The sequence below is a fragment of the Strigops habroptila genome, chromosome 1, assembly GCF_004027225.2.
Source record: "Strigops habroptila isolate Jane chromosome 1, bStrHab1.2.pri, whole genome shotgun sequence".
Lineage (NCBI taxonomy): Eukaryota > Metazoa > Chordata > Aves > Psittaciformes > Psittacidae > Strigops > Strigops habroptila.
This window is the reverse complement of record NC_044277.2, coordinates 151,196,415-151,210,034: the sequence shown is the minus strand read 5'-3', so window position 1 is coordinate 151,210,034 and position 13,620 is coordinate 151,196,415. Positions and strand designations below refer to the sequence as shown.

The following is a 13,620-nucleotide window of genomic DNA, read 5'->3' as shown; positions in this document are numbered from 1 at the left end:
GTAATCCTGTATACGGGCTACTCAATAAAACGTTCTTTTTAACAATTTCTAGAGTAAAAGGAAACTGCTAGTTTATAAAGTTGCTTTGAGTAATATATTCATGTCAATTTTTATCTAGGAGATGCCAACAGACAAATTAGTGAATACAAATTTAAGCTTTCAAAAGCTGAACAAGATATAACTACCTTGGAACAAAATGTAAGTGTGTCTTTCTTCCTATTTAGTGTTATCATTACACTTGCTCTGTACAGTTGCATAATACTTTTTTCAACAAAACTATGAAAACCTATTTCCTTATTTGATTTACTGTTTGTTCTTTAGCTTGCACAGAATGGCACTGTATTTGTATTTTTTCCATACTTCTTTCAACACCTGTGCGTAGTCTAACCATAAGAGAAAATCTGGAGTTAATTTACTCAGATGTGAATGTACAGCAGAATATAAAGAGGAAATGAAGCTCCTAGTTCAAGGAAATCAGTTTATGTAGCTTAATTACTTGCAAGAAATTTGTATAGACTTTGGAAGGTATATAATTTACTCTCTGAAATTCAAGAGTTTGTTTTTATAGATAAATACACTCTCACTGATTTACTCACACTTTGTGACTGTAACTCAGTAACATGGTATTAAAGTTCAGCATCTCTATAGGTCACCTCAGAATCTCATAAATGATTACAGTTTGAATCAGAGATGCACGGTTGTTCTGTCCAGCAGGCTAGTAGCCTGTCCTATGGGTTTGGGGGTAGCAGGGAGCTATAAATACAACAATCCAAGCAAGTGGGCTTTAACACTGGCAGATTGCAGCAGGATTTGTCTCAAGCCCTCTCTTCACTGCTGAACTCTGTGCTTGAGCTCAAGACCTCTTGCATCATGCTCTGATAAGTCTCCAACTTCTCATATGGTCTCTTCTTTTCAACTTTCCAGCTTTTGTTTTTAAGCCCCTGTATTCCCCAACTCTTGATTTTTGTTTTTCCAACTCTTTCCTCTGCATAGTTCTTCAACCTTCTGTATCTTCCCAGCTGTGTCTTATTCTGTGTTGCATTCTCTGGTTGTTTCCTGGGACCCTCACCACGGAGGGACAGGCAGTGAAGGGAATTCCAAGTTTCTGCCCACAAACTATTTTCCTGTTTTATTCTTTTAAACACTCTTTGCAATTATGGCTGCTGCAAACACAATCTCCCTCCTTTTTCCAGAGGGAGATTGTATGGATAATTCACAGGTTGCCTTGTGTTATGGTGGCTTTTCAGAAAGGAAAGAACAGCTGGAGGCAGGTGAGCTTGGGGCGGAACACTGAAGTAATTGTTCCTTTATCTTGTTTGGGTCTGCAGATTGCACGACTTGAGGGGCAGGTTACAAGGTATAAAAATGCAGCAGAAAATGCAGAAAAAGTAGAAGATGAACTCAAAGCTGAAAAGAGGAAGCTTCAGCGAGAGGTAATTGACTTGATTTTCTTTTCAGCTGTATGCTCCATGCTCCTTTCAGTCTTGAACTGCTCTGTCTTTTGCTTTAATCTTTAGTTACAGCTGTAATCTTTAGTTACAGCTTTTAAGTGTTTTTTTTGAGGAGACAATCAAGTCTGTCAAAAGACAACTGTAGCATATATAAGTAATACTAATTACTATTCAGTGTAATACTGCCTTGAAAAGAAGGATCTAAATTTGTATTTTCTTCTAAATGTGATAACTTTTACTATTTTATACTAATCCTTCCATAAAAATTACTGGAGAGCTGAATGCTCCCTGTGTCAAGTGCCAGCCTGGGAAGTTTCCATTGTGCACCTCACAGGGAGCTGGGAAGAAGCTGTATTCAACTGAGCTGTGGATCATGCTTGCTTAAGAGCTGCGGTGTGACTAGCATGATACCTGCTACCCATGTGAATACATATCCATCAGCAAGTAAGAATGGAGGAGAGGACTTCACCTTTAAATAGCATGTGGTAGGAAGTTGCAGGCACCTAGTTCTTTTGGAATTAGTACATGTTTCATGTTTCAGTTGCTTCCCAATTTTGTTTTTTAACAGTTGAATTCCAGTTCATCTGACTGCAGTAATGAGTTATTGTGTCTTAGCTTATATGGCACTCTTATAAAGTATGTAATACTTGTATTCCTGATTGTTTCCTCTGTCAAAGCTTCAGAACAGCAGAAGGTCCAAGTAAACTTAAAGTGATCATAACTTTTGCTTTCATTTTATAGTTAAGAACAGCACTGGATAAGATAGAAGAGATGGAGATGACCAATAGCCACTTAATGAAAAGGCTGGAGAAGATGAAGGCGAATAGGACTGCGCTTTTATCTCAACAGTGAAGTGGAAATTGAAAACATGATGCACTGCTCCTTGAATAACTAGCCCCTAGCTTGTTTTTAAATACAGACTTTCATTGGCACAAACTATTTGAACACTGAGCTGTTCACTGGTGTTTTAGTTTCAGAATTAAATGGCATACTTCTTTTTGTAACTTATGAGAGAATGAAATGTAGTTTGAATTCCCATGTGAATGACAGCAATTTTTCTGTAGCGTTTGATTCTAGAGTCAGAGCTGGAGCACAATGCTGTACGTGCGACTTTGCGATAGAAAATGGTTTTACAGCTGTGGAATCCAGTTTACTCACTATCTCTTTTGGCTGCTTTAATGATGCTTGATGCTCGGAGACAACTGCATGAATTCAAAAAAACACTGTATTACTGTATTATAAACTAACGTATATTTGCTCAAGACATCACACAGCACAAGTGCCTTTTATCTGGTGCAATTTAGACTTCATTGTTGAAATAACCTTTGAAATCAGATAACATTTTATTTTAAAATACATTCGGGGTATTCACTAAACTTTGTACCTTTTTGAAAATACATTTTTGTAAAATATTTAAATTTATAAGAAAAGAATAGGGAGTGTATATAAAAATCTGCTTTTTTTTGCATGGGCACATCTGAGTTCTAGGTAACTTTGTCAAATACTAGGCCCTGATACTCTTACTATTAAGAGTACAGATTTTAAAACTTCTGTTGTACACCATCAAATTATGTCATCTGCTTAAGTGTGAATTGAAATTTTAGGGTGGGAGGAAGGGGTGGGAAATGTGGCTAAGGAGTTTATTAAATGGACACTTTACTGACCAAAACCAGACATTCTGTGTTTTCTTTAAATACAGAGCAAAATCTGTGCAGAATAGGAAATTCTGATCTCGATCTTCTTGAAAAGTATCTTTTTGGCTTTGAAATAGTGAGCCTGAGGTTGGCTGGTTTGTTTTTTTTCTGATTTCTTACCCTGTCCTGCTACTCTTTGACGGTGCTACCATGGAGCAGGGCAGGCAGTAAAAGTAAGAAGGTGCTTTCTGGAATGGTGGTGGTTTTGTCTGTAGCCTACTCTCTGTGGACAGTGAATTGATATTACGAACTTACACTCTTTTCAAGCTGGCACATCACAAGTGGGAAATGAGCAGCACCTGCAGTGGCAGTTGTGGAGCATTTGAAGTGGCAGTGCCCCCATGTTGGACTTCCCTTGAGGCCAGCAGGAGCCCACCATTTGATCTGAGAGGAATCATTCTTTCAGGCTTGTATCAGATGCTTTCCTGTTGCCAATTGCTACCCCTCAGGAGTATTTCTCAAAGCAAGGCATGTTCTAGAGCCTTTGCAATCCAGAGGGTTAGTACTCCTGCTTGTACCAGAGCTACTTTCCAAGAAGAGCTGTCTTGACAGTGTGAAACTGAAGCTTTCTGTCTCTTTCGGTTTGGATGCCTCTTCGACTTGGAAAATAAAATGCTTTCCTTGTAGAGAAACCTCTGTGTAAGTAGCAGATCTCCCTAGGCCTGCTCATTAAATGGGAGACAATTGTAGTTTGGTGATGACATAGATCACTGTCTGTGCTGTTAACTTTTTGCATCCTGGTGTGTACTTGTTCAGAAGAAACTGTCAGAGTCTTGATTAATTGTTGTGTATTCTGAAGATAAAGGGATACTTTGGGGGTTTTGAAAGTGTTCTCATGTACAAAACTCAGCTAAAACCTTATTTGGCACGTGGTGGGGAGCACCTCTCCTTCTAGTTCACTTTGCTTATACCACCCTGTTGAAGTTGGACATTTTATGGCACAGGGAAAACTGATTTCAATATTAAACCATGACAGTCGGATAAGGGGTTCCTAACTCAGTTACCAGCCTATTGCAAAGCTTTTTTTGGAGCACCAGTGCATCCTTTCTAAAGATTAAGATTTGTAGTAGTTTTTTAAAAGTTGTTTGTGACAGAGGTCTGTTAGTGAGGCCATTTTAGTTGTGGAGATTTCCAAATTTTTGCTACCAGAAAATCACAAGAAATGCAACAAAATAACCAGAACACGAGATTGCCAACAAGTAGACTGAGTAATACTGGATTCTGTGATCCAATATGACTCTTAAGGCAATTGAAAGAGCTAAGAGGGAACAGCCCTATGAAGAATTAATTGCAAACCTTTCATCTTTTTCCTACAACAACTCTTACCAGAGGTAAGTTTAATTATATTAACCAGATAATTTAGAGATGTTTGCAAGGGGACAGAGATGGTTTTAGTGCCTCTTGTGTGCAGGGTTATGCCCAATTACTGCCCACAAAAACGTGCAGAGTTAGTAGAAAGTGGGTGTAAGGGTACTTGTAACATGGCATAATACGAGGGGTTTTTATTAAGGACATGATTTTTAACACCCAGCACCGTTTGTTCCCTCAAGCTTGCGGCGGTTTTGTTTGTTTCACGGGCGGTTGTTGGGGCAGCATTGAAGGATTTGGTGTGTGTTAAGGGAAAAGACAGCAGCACTGGAAAGGTAATGAGAAACTTTGTCTTTTGTGTGACACCGGACTGCTAAATCGTAGCATCTTTTTCTACCACATTCCACTAAGACCATGAATCCTGTGTGTCGGAAAGAGCTTCTCACTGAAAACCACGGCTCCATAATGGTAAGCTCTTGATTTGCACACACCTACCCCCCCAAAACAAAGCGATACAGGGGCGTTAAGGCAGGTCGAGCAGCGCAACCACCGGCGCTCTGTGCCAGGCGGGTGCCCGGGGCAGCCCCGGCGGTTGCGGCGGTTAGAGCCGGCTGTCGGGGCGCTGGGCTGGGCTGGGCGCTGCGGCAGGCCGGGGATCCTGGGCCTACCCTGCCCCTGTGCGGCTCCGGCCGCTTTCGCAGCCTGCCTGCAGCTCTGCTGCGGTTGTTGCGGGTGATGCCTTTGCCTGTGGTGTCTGTGTCGGTAGGAGACGGCCATGTCTGAGCGAAAGCTGCATAGAAGGAGTCAGGCCAACTTGAAAGAGCGAGTAAAAGAGAGAAACATGAAATGGACAGGGCTGGGCAAAGCCTGCGAGCCGTTGTCTGCAAGTGCTAATGGCACAAGTAAGATGCTCTGGTTGCCCGTGTCGCAGTTTGTCTGGTGCTGGTTGTTCTCAATTTCCAAGCTGTAGCAATGGATGGTTCTCTTCCAGGCAGCAACAGTGCGCGACTGAAGAGCATCCAAGCCAACAACAGAGCTCTAGCCCGGGCTTTGCAGGAGGAGAAGCTCAAAGTGAGACGAGCGCGAGATGCCTTTCTGTGTTTGAAAGGCGAGAATCAATGCCTGAAGTTTGAGATCTTTTATTTAGAGATGCTGCTTCAGTCACAGCGAGCGTGGGCACCTGCTGAGGTATTTTGAACACTGTCTTTGTTTTGCAGTGATGGGGAGTGTCGGAATTGCCTCCAGATAAGCCTGAGGTCTCTTTCTGAACTTCAGTGGCTCCTGGCAAGTCAGCTAGCTACACAGGAGAGGTCTTGTTGGGTTTCCCATGCTTCTAGTCATTAATAGCTTCCATTTTTTTGCTTCTCTTCCTTCTGTAAGGACAGTCCTTTCAATGGACAGTCATAGAATCATGGAATCATAGAATGGTTACGGTTGGAGAGGACATGAAGATCAGGTCCTTAAGAACAGTCTGTGACACCTGATTCACATATAGTTTAGTTTTCTCATAACGTGATTGTGAAATAGGTATGTGTGGAGCTGAAAATAACTGCACCAACATGGTTTGCACTGTTCCTCCGTTTAGAGAAGTGTGTCAGCCTTATTTGGGCTCCCATCTTCAGGAGCTGCTTGGAAATTAATGTAGTCAGTTGCTGGGCCAGAAAGGTCAGGGGGGTTGTGATGTGTGGGCATCCCGCCTTCCCATCTTTGGTCTGGACCTTTACCGCTGTCTGCCAGGGAGGCTTCTGCTTTCTGAGTTTTCCCCTCTATTGCTTTCTTCCTGCAGACATCCATACGGTTCACCCGTGTAGGGGAAGGGAAGGGCTGGCTTTAAGTGTGGCGGAATTTGGGTTTCTTTTTTCTCCTGCTGCCAGTCATCTGGAGCCTTGTTCTCCTGGGGACTGTCAGTCTTGTTTCAGCTGCTTACACTGAAACCTTTCTTATTGGCAGAGCGCGAGAATGTTTCCCCCAGTGCCTCTAATGATTCCTGTTGTCACTGGACAAGACCATTGTGTGTAAGTAGCTCTGATTAATTTGTCTTGTCACTTCTCTTACAGTTTTCTTACAGTGCAGGCAGGGGAGGCAGATGTAATGCAGCAGAAATAATTCCTTGCCCTAAAAGCGATGTGTTTTTCCCCTCCTTAGGGGAGTTCCACAACATATTGTAGAATATGAAGAATTCCCTCAGAGTGAGACAAAAGCCACAGCACATGACAATAAGCCAGCTGGCTGCTTTTCAGTGGACTTCTGTGAATCTGCTAGTGCTGATGCCGTAAAGGAAGCAGACGCAGAGTGTGGTAAGGAAATCTACTGGGCATTCCTCCTTCCTGAAGTGAGGAAGGAGGACTGTGTGCCTCTATCTGCATCATGAATACTCCTTTGTAGTAATGGTGAGATAATACACAAGAATGGAGAATTTTTGTATAGTGGTACCTGTGGTTGTACCATCTGTAGTGAGGAGCAGACTTGAATATCAGCAAAGACTAAAAAGTTTTGAGTGAAGATGCCTGGCAGAATGGGATTTTAATTTGAAAGGTCTGACTTTTGTATCCCTGCCTCCTTGTGACCTGGTATACTGAACAGCTGGCTAGAGAAATCTCCTTTTCTGTGGTCTGCTAGTATTTATGATGAGCTATTTTTTTCAAAGCCCACTATTTGAAAAGTCTTAACTAGAGAATGAGTGTAAGCTGCTGCTGTAGATTCCTGGAGTCCTGCTATTAGGACTCATGTTTTCCTGTGAGGCAAATACCTAAACTGTAGCCTATTTCAGGGTGCTTTCTGGAAACTATATTCACCCAGGCTTACCTTGGTGACCACACATTTGGTCTTGCAAATCTTTTTAGAAAGTTGGTCTGCAGTTGGTCTGGCTGATGGGTTTAGAAAGTAAGCAAATCTCTTGGTTGTTGTTAATCTGTATTTCAATAGGACTCTTTGTTCTGATTTGATTGTTGATGTCCCTTCCCACACCTCCTTGTTAACATAGTGCCAGAGCTGGAGACTGTTTCTTCAAATGAAAAGTGTGGACTATCTGGCAATGTGTTTCACTAAAGTGTGTCCATAGGGCAGTGCTGTTCAGAGATAAGGGCTCATGCAGTGTGTCCTTAGGGTTTTGCCCTTCCAGAGATACCTCATTCATAAAGAGCCTTTTCCAAACAGGAGGAAGTTAGACTTGGGGAAAACCTAGAACAACAATGTTGAAAACGCAAGTCCCAGTATTTCTCAACAAAATGAGAGCACTAGAAAACTGGAGCTAGTGTTGAGCAGATGCCCAAGTGAATTCAATTGCCTGACTTGAGAGAAGCTGTAAGTTAAAGGTTCTTGAGTAAGGAGAGTGCAGTATCAGGAGAGAAAGCTCGAAGGTGCTGGAGAAGCCTCCAGACCAAGCCTAGCAAAGGTGAAGATTTTACAAGGAAAGCCAGAGATGCTGGCTGAGTCCTGTCACAGTGAGGGTGTATCTGAGACCCGGCCACAGGTTGGGCAGTGTTGATGAGGATTCAGATGGTGGCCTCCATGTGCCTCATCACCATAAAGCGTCCAGCAAGAGCAGCTTAGTGGCCAGAATGGGTGCATGGGGAGAGCATGTGAGACCTGGGCCTGAGATGTGTCTGGTAGAGCCCAAGCAGGAACTCCAGAATGAAAGAGAGGTGGAGCATCCTACAGCGAGGGCAAAGCTAGTTGGTAAGGGGAGTTTGGAAAGGGTTGTGTCCTGATCAATTTCTGTTCTCCCTTGACTGTTTCAAGCTAGCTTCTCTTTAGAAATGCACATGAAATGGTGCTGGAAACCTGATGTGACAGTGTCCATTTATCCAACCACTTGTTTTGTCAGCAAAGAGGTAACTGAAGCTGGATACTGTGTGAAAAACCACTTAAATCCAAACTATACTGTGTTGTCTGTGTTTCACAATGTTTTAAGGATGAAGGAAAACAAGAAATCAGAGCTACTAGTGAAGAACATGTTGGCAGAGAAAACTGGATATTCTCTTTTTAATGCCAGATCAGGGCTTGAAGAGAATCAGCTGAAGTATTTCTTATTCTTTCTTGAATGCAGAGATCAATGTCATAGGTACAGTTGGCAGCTGCCTAAAGTCTACTAGTTCGCTTGTATATATTGTACCTTAAGATCTCTGTTTTCTTGAAGTATGGGTTGTATAATGAGCTACTGAGCGTTGAAACTCTTTGAACAGGAGAATATCTTTTGAGCCTTCTTGTCAATGTCTTCAGAGTGTTAACTGCGTGGCATGGTTCTGCTTCAGCACTGGGATGCAGTTGTTCACTCAGCACATGAAAGGCCACCTCTGAAATGCAGGCAATTTCTGTAGGAAATTGTGCATGTGTCCTACTTCTCAGCCTAATGCAGTGAAGTGCTGTGGTCTTTCTTAAAAGGCAGGAGTTATTTGGGGCAGAAAGTTCCAGGATGGCCTTTGAAGAAGGATCTGGTATTAGTAGTACAAAACAGTCCAGAGCAGGATCAAGTGTGGTAGTTGGGAGTTGAACTGGTTTTGTAAACAGAGGAGGGAGTGGAAGATGAAATAGAATCCAAACTTAGCTTTGCTGCATTATTTTTGCAGGAATCTTAGAGGAGATGCATTTCCAGATGAGTATTATCTGACAGCTCCAATTTTCCAGCAGAAAAAGAAGAATCTCTTGAAATAAAGGAGAAATGTTTTCGTTGTCAGTGAGGTGTCCTGTCATTCTTAACACCGAGGCGGTTCGTGGTGCGTGAAAATGTCTCCTGCAAATACAGACACATCTGGGCATCTGATACTAGGGGCACAGGTAAAAGGTTCTCTTGTTTTCTTTAGTCCAAGGAGTGACTTGCTTTTAAGGAGGTAGCTTTTGTGTGTAAGGCATAAGGTGACATTGTAACAGAGGTGATTCTATTTGAACTCTTCTGGGAGAAATAACGTTCATTATTTCTCATCTGAGAAAAATCCCAGACCAGTTGCAAGAAAGGCAGCCTCACTTGTCAATCACACTCGTATAAGTTATGTATAGAAAACATTCCCCGTTACATTAGCACATCTGTAGAATTTATTCTCTGTGTGGCTTGTGAAAAGTCACTGAAAAAAAAATGCCATGAATAATTTGAGACACATAATAGCTACAGTTGCTTAAAAATGAACTAACACTGTGTTGAGGATGTGTTTCAGGATGTGGTGCAGGTGAAGGAAAGGAGGGAGATGCTGGAATGAATATGGTCCGAGCAACCTTAACTTGGTTGCCCTGTGTACGTACACCTCATGAAGAGCTCGTTAATGGTATAGTTGCAGTTTTTTTAAGGCAGGAGGTCACTTGTGGTTTGGGAGTGGGAACCCTGCAGAAGATGCTGTATTTGGGGAGATAATGATCTTGAACAGACCATGTCTGTTCTTTTGCACCTTGTACTTAAGGCTTGAGAAGCCCCTATGTTCTTAATGCAATCTCTGATATCTTGGGGGAAGGTAAACTGCATGTGGATCAAGGGGTGGAAGTCGTTATGCCACCTGTGTGGTTTTGCTTTATCTAAAAATACAGCAAGAAGTTTTCCTGTGAACATCCTTTATGAATAGAGCTGTTTTCTTGGAAGAAAATTCTAGCTCAAATGACCAAAATGGAAGAATCTCTATTAACAGGGTCTGTCCAGCATGTTCCGTGTGGATGGGAGGCCTGTTCAAAGCTACAGCACCCAGGGTTCCCACCATCTCAAGGGATGCAAGATCATCTATAATATTCTCTACTCAGAGTGTTTCTCTAGTAAATTACATTTGAAAAGATAGCTGACAGAGCCTGAGTGCCTCTTTTACTGGATTGTAATGGACTTGCATCTCCTGGTGCAAAACAGGGGGCATTTACCCCCTTGGCAAGCGAGCTAGCATTTATTTTCCAAACTTAAATGAAGGTGAGCAGGTATGCTCTGTACCTACAAGGAACTGGAGCATATTTAAGACAGTTGTTAGAAGCTTTCTCAAGAGGAGTTAGAACTCGATAAAACAGTAAGAAACCTTGCACTGTCTTGGCATAAGAAGTGACTTAGAGCTCCGTCTAGGGGTGATGAAGCATCAGGACAACAGAGAGTATAATGCTGCACTGTGCCAGTGCACTCACTGCATATTAAAGTCTGGTTTTGACACAGGAGACACTAAGGAGGGGGAAAACTTGGGTTATGGGAATACAAGTCATGAATGAAATACCTTACTTACCAGGAAGGCTGCTGGCTCCAGGTACAGTCTTTCTTGTGTGGAGACTCTTGAAACCTTATGCAGTGGCACGATCCCTGGGAGTACTGTGGACTAAAAACACACCGACGACTCACAAGAAAAACGTGTTTTGGTTAAACATAGCAGAGGCTCAGTGATCTGGTTTGGGCTCCTGGTGGATCGAGGAAAGTTGATGGAAACAGGGTATTTTCCCCAAAAAAGCAGATTGAAAGTGCAGAACATAAACTCTTAATATTTTTAAGAGAAGGGCCAGCCTTCTGCTGGGGGTGTGTCAAACTTGAAGATGTAGGAAGTTTTGAAAGACTGAAGGCTCACTCTGGAAACGTTCTCCTTTTGTTCCTATACTTGTGACTGTACTTGAATATAGAGATGGCTGGCATTTCTGACTCCCCCTACTTCTATTTATTCTCTTCCTCACTGCCCACATGCACGGCTTGAACGAGCTAATGTGTAGTCCATTGCAGTTTAGCCAGGCTAATGCCACATGTGCATTCAGCTGCCATGCCTCATATTGCAAGTGCTGGTGAGGAGCCTGTAACTGGCATTGCTTTGAGCTCAGTGAGCTGCTGCTTGAGCCTCAGCAACAGCTTGTGCCCTTTCTTTCTGCTCATCTGCCCCAGCTGTCCAGCAAATAGTGTTGATTCAACCACGCTTTATAGGTATGCGAAATGAAATTACATTAGATTGTGTGAAAGTGCCTAGAGACTTCATATTAAATGTAAAGGGACTAGGTATGAAGTCTCAGTAGCTGAGTAATCATTCTGCTGGTAGGATGTACAAAATCAGCCTGGAGACAGTTTATTCCTACTGTTATTTTACAATTTGAGTCTCAAAATGACCAGCAGTTATGCTATTCCGGGAAAGGGAAAGAGAAAAGGAAGGGAAAGGAAGGGGAAAGTATCCCTGAAGCGACCAATTGATCAAGCCACCTTCCTGCAAAGCAGTGCCTCCCACAGGAGCTACCTCCGGGCACGTTGCCCTGTCACCACCTAAGCTTTCTTTTGAGAGCCTTTGAGCGCTCTGTCACGCCAGAGACCTGTATCTTTTTGTAGTGTGTTTTGGTTGAATATGAGAGATGATTTCCTCATTTTTTTAGGAATGACTTCGTTTATTTTCAGGATTATCTTGCCCTATGCATTCACTTTGCTACAGGTGGCAAAGCTCCAGATGAGGGAGTAATGAAAGCTTTTTGAGAAGCTGAAGCTTCTGATTTGAAATCTTCTAGTGCACATTGTGAACAGTAGGTGGCCTTTTCTTCTGAGCCTCCCCATTTTCAATGTTGCCTTGGCTCTCATCTTCATTCATCCTGACTTCTGTTAAAGAAAATCTCTGGGAAGAGGTGTTGGGATTTGGAAACGGTGGCAACAGAGTCTATGGTTGACTTGCCACAGTGGCAAGTGGTGGAGCTGCTGACAGGAGAGTTTATTCATTAGAGAAGAAAGGGAATGGTTCCCATGTGCTGTAATATCTCACAGAAATGTATCTTCTTGACATATGTGTGTTAGATTGCCTCCCAGGGGATATGGAAATATTTGTTCAAGATATATTCAGTAGTTCCTAAGGTTAACCTTCCAAGAACTGGGTAATTACTGGAATGTGTTGGTTTGTGTTCCTTATCAAGAGACTGGTAATAGAGGGAAGTGAAACCTTATCTATGGTGGAACTATATTTAATGATTGTTTGGACTCACTAGGTAAAACCTGTCAATTACTTGTTGCCATTTGATCTATTTCCATAGATATGTCAATATATAGGTTCAGAGGAACTAATTCTCCATCTGTTCCTCTGAGATACCTTTTATTTCCTCAGCACTTTCTAAGTACTGCTGGTGTCCCAGCAGCTTCAACATGTCAAGCTGAGTAGTCCCCTATTTGCACCTCTCTCAAATTTTGTAGTGTTGCTACCTAATATCAACAGAGGTTAGCTGTTGGCAAGCTGCTATAATCCCTATGCAACTCCTTCTCATTTACAACTACATGTGAGAGGAACCCCCCGGGTAGTTTTCCATATCACTTGTGGTTATTTTGATAGCTGAGAAGTCAATATTCTCAAGCATGTAAGCTGTTGTACAGTGCAGGACACAAAATTATTCTAGCAAGATAAAGAATTCATTGCAAATCCCTTTCCACATATAAATTCATTTGTGCTGATTACTCCTTTTTTGCTTTCATGGCAAAAGTTGACCCCATTCTGTCGTCTTTTTATTGGAAGCACCAGATTGCCTGTTACTATTTTTTGTGGTATTTGCATGAATTCTATAGCTCTGTAATGGGAGTAGAGCAGCTATAATACACAGACCGGTAGAAGCTTGAAATCACAGAAAATCAGTTGTGGTAAGACATATAATTGAGAAGACTTGTTTTTCAAGTGTTAACAAAGTCCTGACAACACAAGTTTACACTAGATACATAACATCCAACTCTTGGGGTGCACTCATGATGTCAAGACCTGTAGATATCTTGCAAAACCCATGCTTTTGTGGCAGCAGTAGTCCTTATACGTACATATCACAAGCATGCAGTTAAACCAAAATGTATAGCAAACAGCGAGTTTTCCTGTGTTATTGACATGTAACTTAGGCATGTGGTTTTTATCACTTGGTATTTGCATTAGAAGGAAATGGTTTAGAAGCATACTGTGGTAAAAGGCAGGACGGCTGTGGTCTAACTGTCCCCAGCTTATCGCCCACTCTCATCACAGCCCACCTCCTCTGAACCAGTTGTGACTGGTTCAGCTTACAGGGTTTTTCCACTAAATAACCAAACCTTCCTGCAAACAGATGCCCCAGCACCCAGAAGCTTTAAACACCCACTTGGCCTTTTATTCAGGCTAAATAAAAATTAAAAACTTCCTATGAACAGTAAGTATCTGCATAAATAAACTGCAGCGACATGGGAGCCGTTGCAGATGTAAAGCCTGCAGCCTGTACTTGAGAATCTGTGAGGTGATAGCTGTGCTCAGCATGGTTGC

The 13,620-nt window shown here is 42.3% G+C and overlaps 2 protein-coding genes across 15 annotated transcripts in view; both read left to right on the top strand.

Annotated features, from left to right (window-relative positions):
* LRRFIP2 (LRR binding FLII interacting protein 2) overlaps window positions 1-3,120 on the top strand; it is a 52,223-nt gene extending 49,103 nt beyond the window's left edge. For all 14 annotated transcript variants that reach the window (XM_030481719.1, XM_030481649.1, XM_030481659.1 and 11 more), the window contains 3 exons: window positions 119-198; window positions 1,329-1,433; window positions 2,193-3,120. In XM_030481719.1, the coding sequence (XP_030337579.1) occupies window positions 119-198; window positions 1,329-1,433; window positions 2,193-2,303 (296 nt within the window). In that variant the 3' untranslated portion in view covers window positions 2,304-3,120. The remainder of the gene's footprint in view (window positions 1-118; window positions 199-1,328; window positions 1,434-2,192) is intronic.
* A 2,069-nt stretch (window positions 3,121-5,189) lies between these two features.
* LOC115606217 lies at window positions 5,190-6,830 on the top strand. Its single transcript, XM_030481746.1, has 4 exons — window positions 5,190-5,355; window positions 5,445-5,641; window positions 6,404-6,468; window positions 6,599-6,830. The coding sequence occupies exons 1-4, from the start codon at window positions 5,229-5,231 to the stop codon at window positions 6,822-6,824; spliced, it is 615 nt and encodes a 204-aa protein (XP_030337606.1). The 5' UTR covers window positions 5,190-5,228; the 3' UTR covers window positions 6,825-6,830.
* Window positions 6,831-13,620: the final 6,790 nt, after the last annotated feature.